The sequence below is a fragment of the Salvelinus namaycush genome, chromosome 2, assembly GCF_016432855.1.
Source record: "Salvelinus namaycush isolate Seneca chromosome 2, SaNama_1.0, whole genome shotgun sequence".
In the NCBI taxonomy this organism is placed as follows: domain Eukaryota; kingdom Metazoa; phylum Chordata; class Actinopteri; order Salmoniformes; family Salmonidae; genus Salvelinus; species Salvelinus namaycush.
Window position 1 is genome coordinate 50,167,102 of NC_052308.1, and position 13,473 is coordinate 50,180,574.

The window sequence follows — 13,473 nt, forward strand, 5'->3', positions numbered from 1 at the left end:
ATATGCAGAGATCATCCGTTCACCTACTATGCGTCTCACAAAGACACGGTGGTTGGAACCAAAAATGTCTCTTCTTCTTATTGGTGTCTTTTAGTAGTGGTTTCTTTGCAGCAATTTGACCATGAAGGCCTGATTTACTTAGTATCCTCTGAACAGCTGATGTGTCTGTTACTTGAATTCTGAAGCATTTATTTGGGCTGCAATTTCTGAGGCTGATAGCTCTAATGAACGTATCCTCTGCAGCAGAGGTATGTCTGGGTCTTCCTTTCCTGTGGTGATCCTCAAGAAAGCCAGTTGCATCATAGCGCTTGATGGTTTTTGCAATTGCACTTCATGTCTTAAAGTAATGATGGACTGTCATTTCTCTTTGCTTATTTGAGCTGTTCTTGTCATAATATGGACTTGGTCTTTTACTACAAATGAACTTTATCAAGAAGAAATTCCACAAATTAACTTTCAACAAGGCACACCTGTTCATTTAAATGCATTCCAGGTAACTACCTCATGAAGCTGGTTGAGAGAATGCCAAGAGTGTGCAAAGCTGTCATCAAGGCAAAGGGTGGCTACTTTGAAGAATCATACATTTTGATTTGTTTAACACTTTTTTGGTTACTACATGATTCCATATGTGTTATTTCATAGTTTTGATGTCTTCACTATTATACTACAATGAAGAAAATTGAAAAATAAAGAAAACCCTGGAATGAGTAGGTCGGTCCAAACTTTTGACTTGTACTGTAGATAGGCGTGTGCCTTTCCAAATCATGTCCACTCAATTGAATTTACCACAGGTGGACTCCAACCAAGTTGTAGAAACATCAAGGATGATCAATGGAAACAGGATGCACCTGAGCTCAATTTCGAGTCTCATAGCAAAGGGTCTGAATACTTATGGAAATAAGGCATTTCTGTTTTTTTTTGCAGAAAATTGTTAAAACCTGTTTTCGCTTTGTCATTATGGGTATTGTGTGTTGATTGATGATGGAAAAATAATTTTAGAATATTGGCTGTAACGCAACAAAATGTGGAAAAAGGGAAGGGGTCTGAATACTTTCCGAATGCGCTGTATATGTTCAGTCTTACATAATGCATTTAATTGACATGCAGTCAATTCAGTAAGTTATTTTAATATAAAATTCAAATAAAAAAACATTTGAAATAAATAGCTAAGTTGATTGAGAAGTCATTGAAAATAGATGCATTTTGAATTATTGTTCAAGTTTACTTCTTCAGTTTGAATTGACCCCAGCCTTGAGTTGACAGGCACGCATTGTTACATAATAGTGCTTAAAACTGTTAATAACATGTGAGATTTTTGTAAACATTAGATGTGCAACAAAATACGTTTATTTGACCTCTGTGTAATGATTAATTAAGATAGCTCAGTTAGGTCATAGGGCTCTCATGAGTTTGCTCATCAATCATTTGAATTGTGTAAGCCTCATATGGGTTTGACAGTTATAAATTAACATTTATAATTATTATGCCATGTATTAATCCCAATGTTAATACACAGATTTGAATCCAAATGTTAACACACACACACACACACTTATAGTTGCAATGTACCTGCTTTTTAATTACTGGTGCAACATACATTTAATGAAAAAGTAGGGAGACCAGTTTTCCATTCTGGTTTAAAGGACAGTCACATTTTAGTGGAACTGTTAAATGGTAAGCATAGTTAACCCCTCTCTTTCTCTGGTCAGCTCTGCAGATTTGTATATCAAAGACCACTTCCATCCATACGTCAACTCTGGACACCCTGAGATGAAGCCACTGAGAATAAAAGCAAATAAACAAGGGGTTCCAGTGAGTTCCACGGATGAGATCACACAGAAGTACTGCCTTCTATCCAAAGATGGTCAGTTTTTTCTACCTCCTACCAAATCTGCTTTGGATCACCACAGAATAGTCATAACAACTACTGCAATGGCAAGACACTTCAATGACCTAAAGCTTTCCGATGGCTACTTCACCCACATCCTGATTGACGAAGCCTCCCAGATGCTTGAATGTCAAGCCCTAATGCCCCTTGGTCTGGCAGGGCCAGCAACTCGGGTGGTTCTAGCCGGAGATCACATGCAGATGGGACCAAAACTATTTTCAACGGACGATGACCAACACTCCAATCGCTCCTTGCTGAACCGTCTGTTCCACTTCTATCAAGGCTGTGAGAGTCGTACAGCTTTGAAAAGCAGAATATTTTTTTACGAGAACTATCGCACCACAAAAGAGATAGTAGAATTTGTGTCCACTCACTTCTACGTTGGCAAGTCGGATGTCATCAAGGCTGTTGGTAATGTTCCAGCGCATCCGAACAGCCACCCCCTGAGGTTTCACCATGTCAGAGGAGAATCCCACTTGGACACCGCATCCATGTCATGGTTTAATCTTGACGAGGTTGAATGCGTGGTTGAAATAGTGCAAGATCTGCTCAGAGATTGGCCACTCGCATGGGGGACTCATGATCAAAGCTCAATCTGTGTTCTCTCGGAACGATGCCAGGTGAAACAGTTGTTCCTCATTTAAACTTATCAATTACCATGTACAGTTTACGAATTCTAATGCATTTCTTGGGAGAATGAGGAAAAACCTCTCCCAAGTCAATGTTGTGTTATGTCCTTAACTTTTTTGGTTGACATTATTTATGTATTTTTCATAGGTTTCAATGATCAGGAAAGAGCTTCGGAAAAGATTCCTTGGCCGAGTGACTGTGGAGAATATATCCAATGTTCAAGGTATTTATCATGAAAACAACTCAAAGATTTGGGCTGGAATTTATTCCAATTGTGCTTTGTGGACAATGCGGCTTTTAAAGGCAATGTTCCTGCATTCGAGGAGACGTCATTCACAGTAGCTGCATATGTCGACTCAATCAGAAATTAACGCAAGATTTGTTAATATAATAAATTTTTGTTGACTTAATTTATTTTATGTTATTTTGATCTTTGTATTGAAACCTTTCTATTCATCAAAATAATGGGTTGTTAACCATATAACCCTTTCATTATTTCTTGACAGGCAAACAGTTCAGAGCAATAGTAATGACAGCCGTTCTAACCCGTGACAGCCTTCACCCTCCTGACTCATATTGTGTGGAGTTTTTCAACGATGCTCGCATGCTGAACACAGCCATGACTAGGGCTCAATCCCAGGTTGTTGTGGTTGGAGATGCTGCTGCGCTTTGCTACTTTGGGAAGTGCTCAAGAATCTGGAGAAGCTACATTCACCATTGTATTAGCAAGGCAAGTGCTGAACCGAAACACCTTACCAATGACTTCATTGATGGCGATATCAAGGAAATCTCAAGATTCCAAAAGACAGAATACCTGGATGAGAGCAGCACTCAGTCCGTTATGTTCGATACAGAGAACGACATGGATGCTATTCTCCAAGAACTACAAGAGGAGCAAAACAGGGCACACTCCAATTCATCTTATGGAGACAGTTCAGAATGTGAACATGTACTGGAACGAAAGAGACCATACGATAGTGCCAAAGTGGAAAGAGATGCCTTGTTGCAGTTGTTGAGAGAGCAGCCCAATGTGTACAAGCGAGGTGAATTGGTCATGGAGAAACATAATGCAGGTTATATCATCCCATTTGACAACCCAACTAACCACATTATCATCAAAGGTAGAGGTAACCTCGGCAAGTCCTTCTGTGGTGATGAAGTGGTGGCCGAAGTAGTTCCTTGTGAGGGTATTCCACAAGGAAAAGTGTTAGGCACCATCAAGGCAGCTGAATCCCGTCGTGTGTTTGCTTGTACCCTTGGAGTTGAAGATGACCAGAAACCCAAAACGAAATCTGAATATCAATTCCTCAGAAAAATTATGGTACCCCTCAACACAAACACCACCAAAATGTGTACCTTGGTCAGCAAGAAGAGTCGCAATTCAATTCCAATATGGAAGCACGATGATGGAGAATGGGAGATTGTCAGATATCAACACCTTGATGAAGAAATCAAACACAGTCATGTATTTATGGTGGAAGTGTTTTGCTGGAAAACGAAAACAGAAAACACAGGAAACTATGCCTATCCGTTAGGGAACGTGATAGATATTCTTTCCATAGGATCATCTTTGGAGGAGGGCTTAATGATTTTGGATGCAGAATTTAAAGTTCAACCGTTGCCTCCCAGCCATGTTTTAGCTGAACCATGTTCCCGGGAAGACACACAAAATGGTAACAGAAAGGACCTCCGAAAGTTGATTACTTTCACTGTTGACCCAAAGGAATCCCAAGACTTGGATGATGCAATCAGTGTCATTGACATGGAAAGCCATTATGAGGTTGGAGTCCACATAGCAGATGTGGCAAGTTTTGTGAATCTTGGCAGTTCGTTGGATGATGCTGCACAAAAACATGGTGCAACATTTTACAGCCATAGAAAAGAACCAGTTTACATGTTCCCAAAACAATTTAGCATCTACCATTTGAGTCTCCGGCCTGGTCGAGATCGAAAGGTAGTTTCGTTAATGGTAAAAGTGGACAAGGCAACACACAAAATCACTGAAAAGAAATTCCAGCTTTCGCAAATCAAGTCCGATAGAAAGTTGTCTTATGAAGAGGCAGAGGACATCCTCAGTAAGCGGTCAGGAGAAGAGGCCAAGTTTGATACTATAGAAGACTGTGTTTCTGTGGCATATCGTTTTGCCAAAGTCCAAAGGAAGGCCAGGCTTGGCAAGGATTGGAGCTATAAACAATTGGACGATCACCAGAAGCCAGGGAAGAGGAGATCCAGTCAGATGATTGAGGAGCTTAGTATACTGTTCAACTATTCTGTGTCTGAATTTTTGATCAATGCAAATGAAACCATGTACTGCACTCCACTCCGATGTCAAGTAAGACCTGACCCTGAAATGTTAGAAGACTTGAAAGAGCAATACAAAGACATCATACCACTGTCCTCACACCTGAGGCACAACCTTGACCATGACAATAAACTTGACCAGAAGGCGAGCAAGAGCAAAAGCTTCTACGTGCTAACATCAATATGGAATGAGATCCTGTCAGCTGCCAAGAAAGAGGAAGTTGACACTGACACAATGATTGATCTGATTGGTACAGATGACATCTACCCCCAGCTCCTTCCAGTGATATATGAGTTTAGGAAGTGTCTTAACGAAGCCTATGTCATCCGTTCCAATTCATCCCAGGAAAAAGTTGGTCACTATTCCTTGCAACTTGAGTCCTATACACAAGCATCCTCGCCCATTCGTCGCTACATGGATATTGTCCTGCAAAGGCTTTTGCATTCGGTCCTAAGCGGCACTCCGGTCCAATATTCTCCACAAGAGATTGACATTCTGTGTCAGAAGACTGAAGACATCTACAAGAAGGTCAATGAGTATGAAAAGAAGGCTGCGATGATATCTTTTGCCATCAACATGAAGAAACAAAATTCTCTGAAGCTAGCATTTGTTGTTGGTGTAGAATTAGGAGACAGTTTCAAGCTGTCATTTCCGTTCGACAGGCACTCTTTGCCAGAGTGTTTGCCTGTTATGTACAGAGATTTGCAACTGCAGGATCAACCACTGTACGACTCAAATGAGAACCAAATGACTCTGACATGGAGAAGACGAGTGTACTCAATTGACACTGCCAAAGTTCACCAAGAGCTAAAAAAGGTGCAAAATTCAACTGCCTGCATCAAGCTCCCACAAAAGACTTGGCAAGCCATTGTTAACGCAATGGACCATGAACAATGGAACAAAGCAAGGTCTCTCATAGTAGATGCCACAACAAAGCAAACAGAAAATGTAAAGAGTCTCTCAAAACATGCCAAGATGGATTTGCTTGAAGCTGGGAATGACTCCCATAGAACTGCACATGGACAAGCTGAGAAAATTGAAATGGAGCACTATGTTGATCTTACCCTACATTTGAAGCCAGGAGACACGCTTCAAGTCCAAATGACATCTGAAAGAAAAACAGGTTATTGGACACCCACTGTTCAGTTGGTGTGCATCAAACCAATATTTGAGGTGTGTGTAGACCATGCCCACAGTCCTATCACATGCTTTTCCAAACATGCAGACTGTCCATCCAAGAGTGGATATAGCAACGCAAGAGAGTATGTGAAGATCTGGCGACCACTTTGTGAGATGGAGTCTGCAGACAATGCTGTGGATGAAAGTGACAGCATAATAATTGAGGACCTGAAGCTGAACTTGAAGCAAGAGAAAGGCCTGAAAGGAAGTTTTGACCTTCCACTCAAATACATTAAAGAATGGGCCATTGAATGCAACCTTAGCAAGTGCTTTCTGTGCATCCGAAAAAGGGGATTGAAACTGACTTCAACCCCTGACCAATCAGAGGAAGTAGTCGACCCTAAGGATTACACATGGGTGGCACATGGTGTTACAACCAACTTTGAAGAACCAAAAAACAACCAAAATCAAGCCAGAAAAGTGCACTTCTACATCAACCACTTGCCAACGGATACCATTCCAGAGTGTGTCTACCAGAGAAAGACAACATTCACGGTTGAGATAATCCCAAAGCTTCTGACAGACGTGCAAGTATTAAATTAGTATGCAAAAAGAGAGATTGAACAAATGTATTACCGTAACACTTTATTTTACAATTCCAGTTCTTATTTAAGTCTCATTTAAGTCTTCAAAATGGTGCTTCAAATATAATTACCATTTTCAGTAAATACTTGGTAATTGCTGCAGTCAAATATAAAGTACTACTCACATTTTAAAATAAGATTTTTTTTTAAGTACACTCTTTAAAATAAGATAATGTAAAAGTACTATCCCATATTTTTATTGGATGGACATAAGGTTCCCATAATTAATTCAGTATATATAATTAATGGTTGTTAACATTTCTACTGTCTAGACGTAAAGAAATGGCGGTGAACAACATTGTGTCTGCAAATGAGCTTGTTCAGAAAATAGCCCTAGGACAGCACATTCCACAAGGAGGTAAAGTAACCCCATTTTACATCTGTGGGAATTTACAACAACCTTGTTTTTAAGCTATTTTCTTGAAGGTATTGTTTTGTGGTCTTGCTTGGGATTGTAGCTTCGCAATCTGTTGTACCACCACGGTACCAACTCATGAGGGAAAAGGCAACAGAGGGTCTCCCAGAGCTGAATAAGAGTCAAATTGATGCAGTGGAGAAAGCTCTGAATAACAACTTCACAATCGTACAAGGGCCACCTGGTAAGTTAAGAAATACAGTACTACTACCAGAATACCTGAAGCTGTTATATTGCCCATTGCTATGTTTACTGGAATAAAAAATACACACCTGTTTCATAGGGACTGGAAAGACTGTTTTAGGAGTTTACATTGTGTACTGGTTCCTTGTGCTGAACTCCAAAAACCCCAGGATATTTGAAAATCCGAATGACAAGGACAAGAAAGAAGTTATTCTCTGCTGTGGTCCTTCCAATAAGTCTGTCGATGTGGTTGCTGGCAAGTTACTTCATACTTGAATTGAAATGGTCTCTACAAAATAATGTATAATACAACCACAGCTTAAACATGATCCAAGTTCTGCAGGGAACGTTCTAGGTCACATTCTATTCATTCTGAACATTCTGTAGAGTGCCTGGTGAAGTTTGGAGACAAGTTGAAGCCCCTCAGAGTGTACAGCCGACAACTGGAGATGGCGGAGTACCCTTACCCAGGGAGTGTCCTTCAGCTCTCTCCCAGGTCACTTCGCCATGAGCGGTCCAAGGCAGAACTCCGGTATAAAATATACACATATCACTCTGCAGTAGTGGCCACTTTTTCAGGGAATCTCTGTCTTTGATAATCTGATCGTACGGCTGGCTCCATCATGTCTGACCAGTGTCTCAGCATGTTTTTGTCAAATGGTTCACATTACACAAACACCCCATATCACAGTATTTGACCATGTCTGTACCATTTTTAGAGATATTACCTTGCATCATCGCATACGGGAAGAACAAAATCCACATTCCACGGCAATAAAAGAGTTTGACCACAGAATAAAGCTAGCAATAGAATCAAAGGGAGAGGAGTTGACAGAAGAAGAAGTTGAGGAGTAAGTATAGAATTTTGCTGTAATGAAATTTGTATTTAAACCCACATCTGACTGATGTACATATATATAAGTGCATATATTTGTTTTGTTTTTTCTTCTAGCTACAAAAGTCTTCTGAATAAAGCTCGTGTGCATGAGCTGCAGAGGCACGATGTCATTCTGTGCACCTGTACAACAGCCTCTTCTCCTAACCTCACTAAAACAGTCAGTGCACGCCAGATTCTTATTGATGAATGTGCCATGGCAACAGAACCTCAGGCCCTCATCCCATTGGTCAGCAACAAACCAGAAAAGGTGTGTTGAAATCCATGTATTCATTTACTTTTTGTTATAGAATGATATTTCCATGTATGATGGTTTAAAATCCTTAAGACTCTATTGATGCACCCGTGTGTCAATCTAATAAATATAACAAAAAAGTCCCCATCAAAATCTGTACATTTAAGCTAGTGATATCTGAAAATGTCACACCAGGAGACATCCCGAAAATCTGTAGCGTCTACGACCCCCACATGCCCCACGGGACTCTGAAGTTGGTAACACTGATGTGCCAACTTCTGTCTGTAGTCTCCAAACTGTTTTGGCTACAAATTAATATGACCCCACTGTGGAAAGGGGAGATTCTCCATTTTGCTTTACGACCCACACAAGTGTCACGGGACTCATCTGTAGGTAACAAATGGAAATGAATGGAAGTATGGAGGTAGTTTTGGGGCAACAAAAATAAGGGGTTAAATATGGGTCCAAAAAAACTACAATATTTCCTGAGCTTTCTTACATTGCCTAGATTTAGGACAGACACTTCAAAACCTTATTCCTTATGATAGATTTTTTTTCTTTCTTTTTTGACATTTTTGAATGTGTTATGCAATGCGTTTCTATGGCCTATAGTTAGAAAGTCGAAATTCTATATTTTATCAAATCATAAAACATTTAAGTAAAATGATGTACCTAAAGGGGTCCAAAAATTGAAAATGAAATAGCTAAATGATTCCATATGTTAGCTTAGTAGAACCCCCACCCCCCACCGGTTTAGACTTTGAGATTAAAATCCTATTTGTATGTTTGTGATGCTGTCTATTTATGTATTGAATAACCCTTTTTGCTTGCAGGGAGAACCCTTTTGGTTGCAGGTATAACCCTTTTGGGTTCCATGTGCAACCCTTTGTACAGAGGGTTCTACATGGAACCCAAAAGGGTCCTACTTGGAACAAAAAAGGGTTCTCCTATGGGGACAGCCGAAGAACCCTTTTTTGGAACCTTTTTTTTCCTAAAAGTGTAGTGTTATGAAATTACATTTTAAGAATGTGTTAGTGTGAGCATTTCTGTAAAAATAATGTAGATTTTTTTGCATGGAGTCTAACCATTGAGTTTGGGCATATAAAGACTGCATTGATACAGAATCTGTTCAACTAAGCCTTAACAGCAACCCTGTTTTCTCACCTGCATCCCAAGCAGAGGAGGCTGGTGGGAGGAGCTATAGTATGATGGGGTCATTGTAATGGCTGGAATGGATCAGATGGAACGGTATCAAACACATGAAATATGGAAACCACATGTTTGACTGTGTTACATTTATTCCATTCCAGCCATCCTATATGTTTAATAAAGGTCATCACCATATTTGCAAGTGATGAAGATTGATGGCGAAATAACCTCTTTTCACTTCCTAGATTGTGTTGCTCGGTGACCACAAACAGCTACGTCCCATCGTTAAGAATGAACTTCTGAGGAAGTTGGGGATGTCAAAGTCTCTGTTTCAGCGTTACTTTGAGTGCCGGTCCCAGACAGTGATGCTGGATACCCAGTACAGAATGGTAAGAGGTCCGGAAATGTTTGGGCTATGAATTTATCACATCATATAATCTAATTTGACAAATGTTTATAAAACTGTGCCTTTGACTGCACACATATGTTTTAGGATGCATTTTGATTAATATCAGCATGCGCTGACCAACTGGCAAGTGTCTTCACTGACATTTTCAACCTGTCCCTGACTGAGTCTGTAATACCAACATGTTTCAAGCAGACCACCATAGTCCCTGTGCCCAAGAACACTAAGCTAACCTGCCTAAATGACTACCAACCCGTAGCTCTCACGTCTGTAGCCATGAAGTGCTTTGAACGACTGGTCATGGCTCACAAACACCATTATCCCAGAAACACTAGACCCACTCCAATTTGCATACCGCCCCAACAGATCCACAGATGATGCAATCTCTATTGCACTCAACACTGCCCTTTCCCACCTGGACAAAAGGAACATCTACGTGAGAATGCTATTTGTTGACTACAGCTCAACGTTCAACACCATAGTGCCCTCAAAGCTCAACAATAATCTAAGGACCCTGGGACTAAACACCTCCCTCTGCAACTGGATCCTGGACTTCCTGATGGGCCGCCCCAGGGTGGTAGGAGTAGGTAACAACACATCCGCCACGCTGATCCTCAACACAGGGGCCCCTCAGGGGTGCGTGCTCAGTCCCCTCCTGTACTCCCTGTTCACCCATGACTGCATGGCCAGGCACGACTCCAACACCATCATTAAGTTTGCCAATGACACAACGGTGGTAGGCCTAACCACCGACAACGATGAGACAGCCTATAGGGAGGAGGTCAGAGACCTGGCCGCGTGGTGACAGGATAACAACCTCTCCCTCAACGTGATCAAGACAAAGGAGATGATTATGGACTACAGGAAAAGGAGGACCGAGCACGCCCCCATTCTCATCGACGGGGCTGTAGTGGAGCAGGTTGAGAGCTTCAAGTTCTTTGTGTCCACATCACCAACAAACTATCATGGTCCAAACACACCAAGATCTTCATGAAGCAGGCACGACAAAGCCTATTCCCCGTCAGGAGACTGAAAAGAATTGGCATGGGTCCTCAGATCCTCAAAAGTTCTACAGCTGCACCATCGATAGTATCCTGACAGGTTGAATCACTGCCTGGTATGGCAACTGCTCGGCCTCCAACCGCAAGGCACTACAGAGGGTAGTGCGTATGGCCCAGTACATCACTGGGGCCAAGCTTCCTTCCATCCAGGACCTCTATACCAGGCGGTATCAGAGGAAGGCCCTAAAAATTGTCAGACTCCAGTCACCCTAGTCATAGACTATTCTCTCTGCTACCGCACGGAAGCGGTACCGGAGCGCCAAGTCTAGGTCAAAAAAGGCTTCTTAACAGCTTCTACTCCCAAGCCATAAGACTCCTGAACAGCTAATCAAATGGCTACCCAGACTATTTACATTGCCCCCCCACCCCCTCATTTTACGCTGCTGCCACTTTCTGTTTATTATCTATGCATTGTCACTTTAACTCTACCTACATGTACATATTACCTCAATTACCTCAACTAACCTGTGCCCCCGCACATTGACTCTGTACCGGTACCCCCTGTATATAGCCTCGCTACTGTTATTTTACTGCTGCTCTTTAATTATATTTTTAAAAATGTACTTATCTATTTTTTACTTAACACTTAATTTTCTTAAAACTGCATTGTTGGTTAAGGGCTTGTAATTAAGCTTTTCACTGTCAGGTCTACACCTGTTGTATTCAGCACATGTGACATTTGATTTTGATTTGATATTCAATGACAAAGTACATAGTACTCCATTGTTTACCTTTTTGTAGCATGAAGATATATGCAAGTTCCCATCGGAGGAATATTATGGAGGAAAACTGAAGACTGAAGTGAATCCCTCAAGCAGTGTCCTTCAGGCTGGCAGCCAACAGACGCACATTGTTTTCGGGAACGTCATTGGAGAGGAGGTCAGCCTGGTTGTGAGCACAGAAAAGGGAAGTGAAAACTCCAAAGCGAATAGGGCGGAGAGAGATGTAGTGGTAAGGAACCCTTTTTGTTTTGTCTTAACACAGAACTCACACTTCAACACATACGGCTCAAATCTTGCCATTCTACTGGTATAGTCAGGTGAGTCACTTTCCTAAAAGGAAGTTAAACGATTCATGGTTGTCTTTTTGTTCATCACAGATCCGGCTCGCCAAAGTACTGGTAAAAGAATCCAAAATAAAACAACAGAATATTGCAATTCTATCACCCTACAACGCCCAGGTGTCTGAACTTAAGAAAGAACTTCATGGACTCAAAATGGACAAAATCACTGTCACCACCATCACAAAAAGTCAAGGTGACAATTTTCTCTTTCATACTTTCCCCTCTGTTCTATCTTGGTTGTGATGCTATGGTTGTCCCCCGTTGTCATTTGGTCAACTTTAATCTGATTAGGTTAGCCATTGCTATAACAATCGCTGCGTCGTCTCCAATGCAGGATGTGAATGGAGCTACGTCATTCTGTCCACTGTGCGCTCATTACCCAGCAAGGAGATCGAGATCCAGCCGGACAGGGCCTGGAGGTCTAAACATGTGGGCTTTGTTGGCGACCCCAACCAGATCAACGTGGGCATCACCAGGGCCAAAGAGGGACTGTGCATTATCGGTGAGCAAGACTTTTCATCCAGGGCTTAGTGTTAAGATCATTAGAGTAAGCCTAATCTAAACTAGTGTCATTTTAAAATGTATTTTCTTCCTTTCTTAAAAGGTAACCAAGAGTTGTTGAGCCGCAGTGGCGCTTGGAGACAGCTCCTCAGACATTATAGAGCAAGGAACTTTGTCACAGAAGCTGACATGATCTCTGTGCGCAAAGCATCCTGTAAGCACAGTCTACATTGAAAGACATGGTCTCGGCACCAGATCAGTGCACTATGAATAGTCAAATTAAAAGTAGTTTTCAGAGACAAATGTATTATGTGCTTTTAATTTCTATATTGCAATGTTGAATCAAATTAGTTATAATCTGTACTCACTGTCATTTTTAAGTGACCTCTTATGGCTGCAAGCCCGAGGTCGGTACACCTATGACAACATCCCCCACTCCCCCCACACTGATTAGCATCGCTAGCATAGCGTCACAATTAAATAGTAGCATCTAAATATCATTAAATCACAAGTCCAAGACACCAAATGAAAGATACAGATCTTGTGAATAAAGCCACCATTTCAGATTTTTTAAATGTTTTACAGGGAAGACAAAATATGTAAATCTATTAGCTAACCACGTTAGCAAAAGACACCATTTTTCTTTGTCCACCATTTTTTCTCTCCACCAGTAGCTATCACCAATTCGGCCAAATAAAGATATTGATAGCCACTAACCAAGAAAAAACCTCATCAGATGACAGTCTGATAACATATTTATTGTATAGGATAGGTTTTGTTAGAAAAATGTGCATATTTCAGGTATAAATCATAGTTTACAATTGCACCCACCATCACAACTCGACTAGAATAAATACACTGAGCAACGTGTATTACCTAATTTGTCATGTTTTGTCTTTTGATTATCATGTCTTGTCCCTGTGCTTCCCTTCCATTTGTCTCCCTCTGCTGGTCTTAGTAGGTTCTTTCCCTCTCTCTTCCC

General features: G+C 41.2%; 1 protein-coding gene across 1 annotated transcript; it reads left to right on the plus strand.

The window, feature by feature from the left end:
- The first annotated feature begins 7,425 nt into the window (after positions 1–7,425).
- helz2c (helicase with zinc finger 2c) lies at positions 7,426–12,940 on the plus strand. Its single transcript, XM_038965955.1, has 9 exons — positions 7,426–7,441; positions 7,569–7,713; positions 7,901–8,032; positions 8,134–8,326; positions 9,706–9,849; positions 11,669–11,878; positions 12,027–12,183; positions 12,325–12,492; positions 12,595–12,940. The coding sequence occupies exons 1-9, from the start codon at positions 7,426–7,428 to the stop codon at positions 12,723–12,725; spliced, it is 1,296 nt and encodes a 431-aa protein (XP_038821883.1). The 3' UTR covers positions 12,726–12,940.
- The last annotated feature ends 533 nt before the right edge of the window (positions 12,941–13,473 follow it).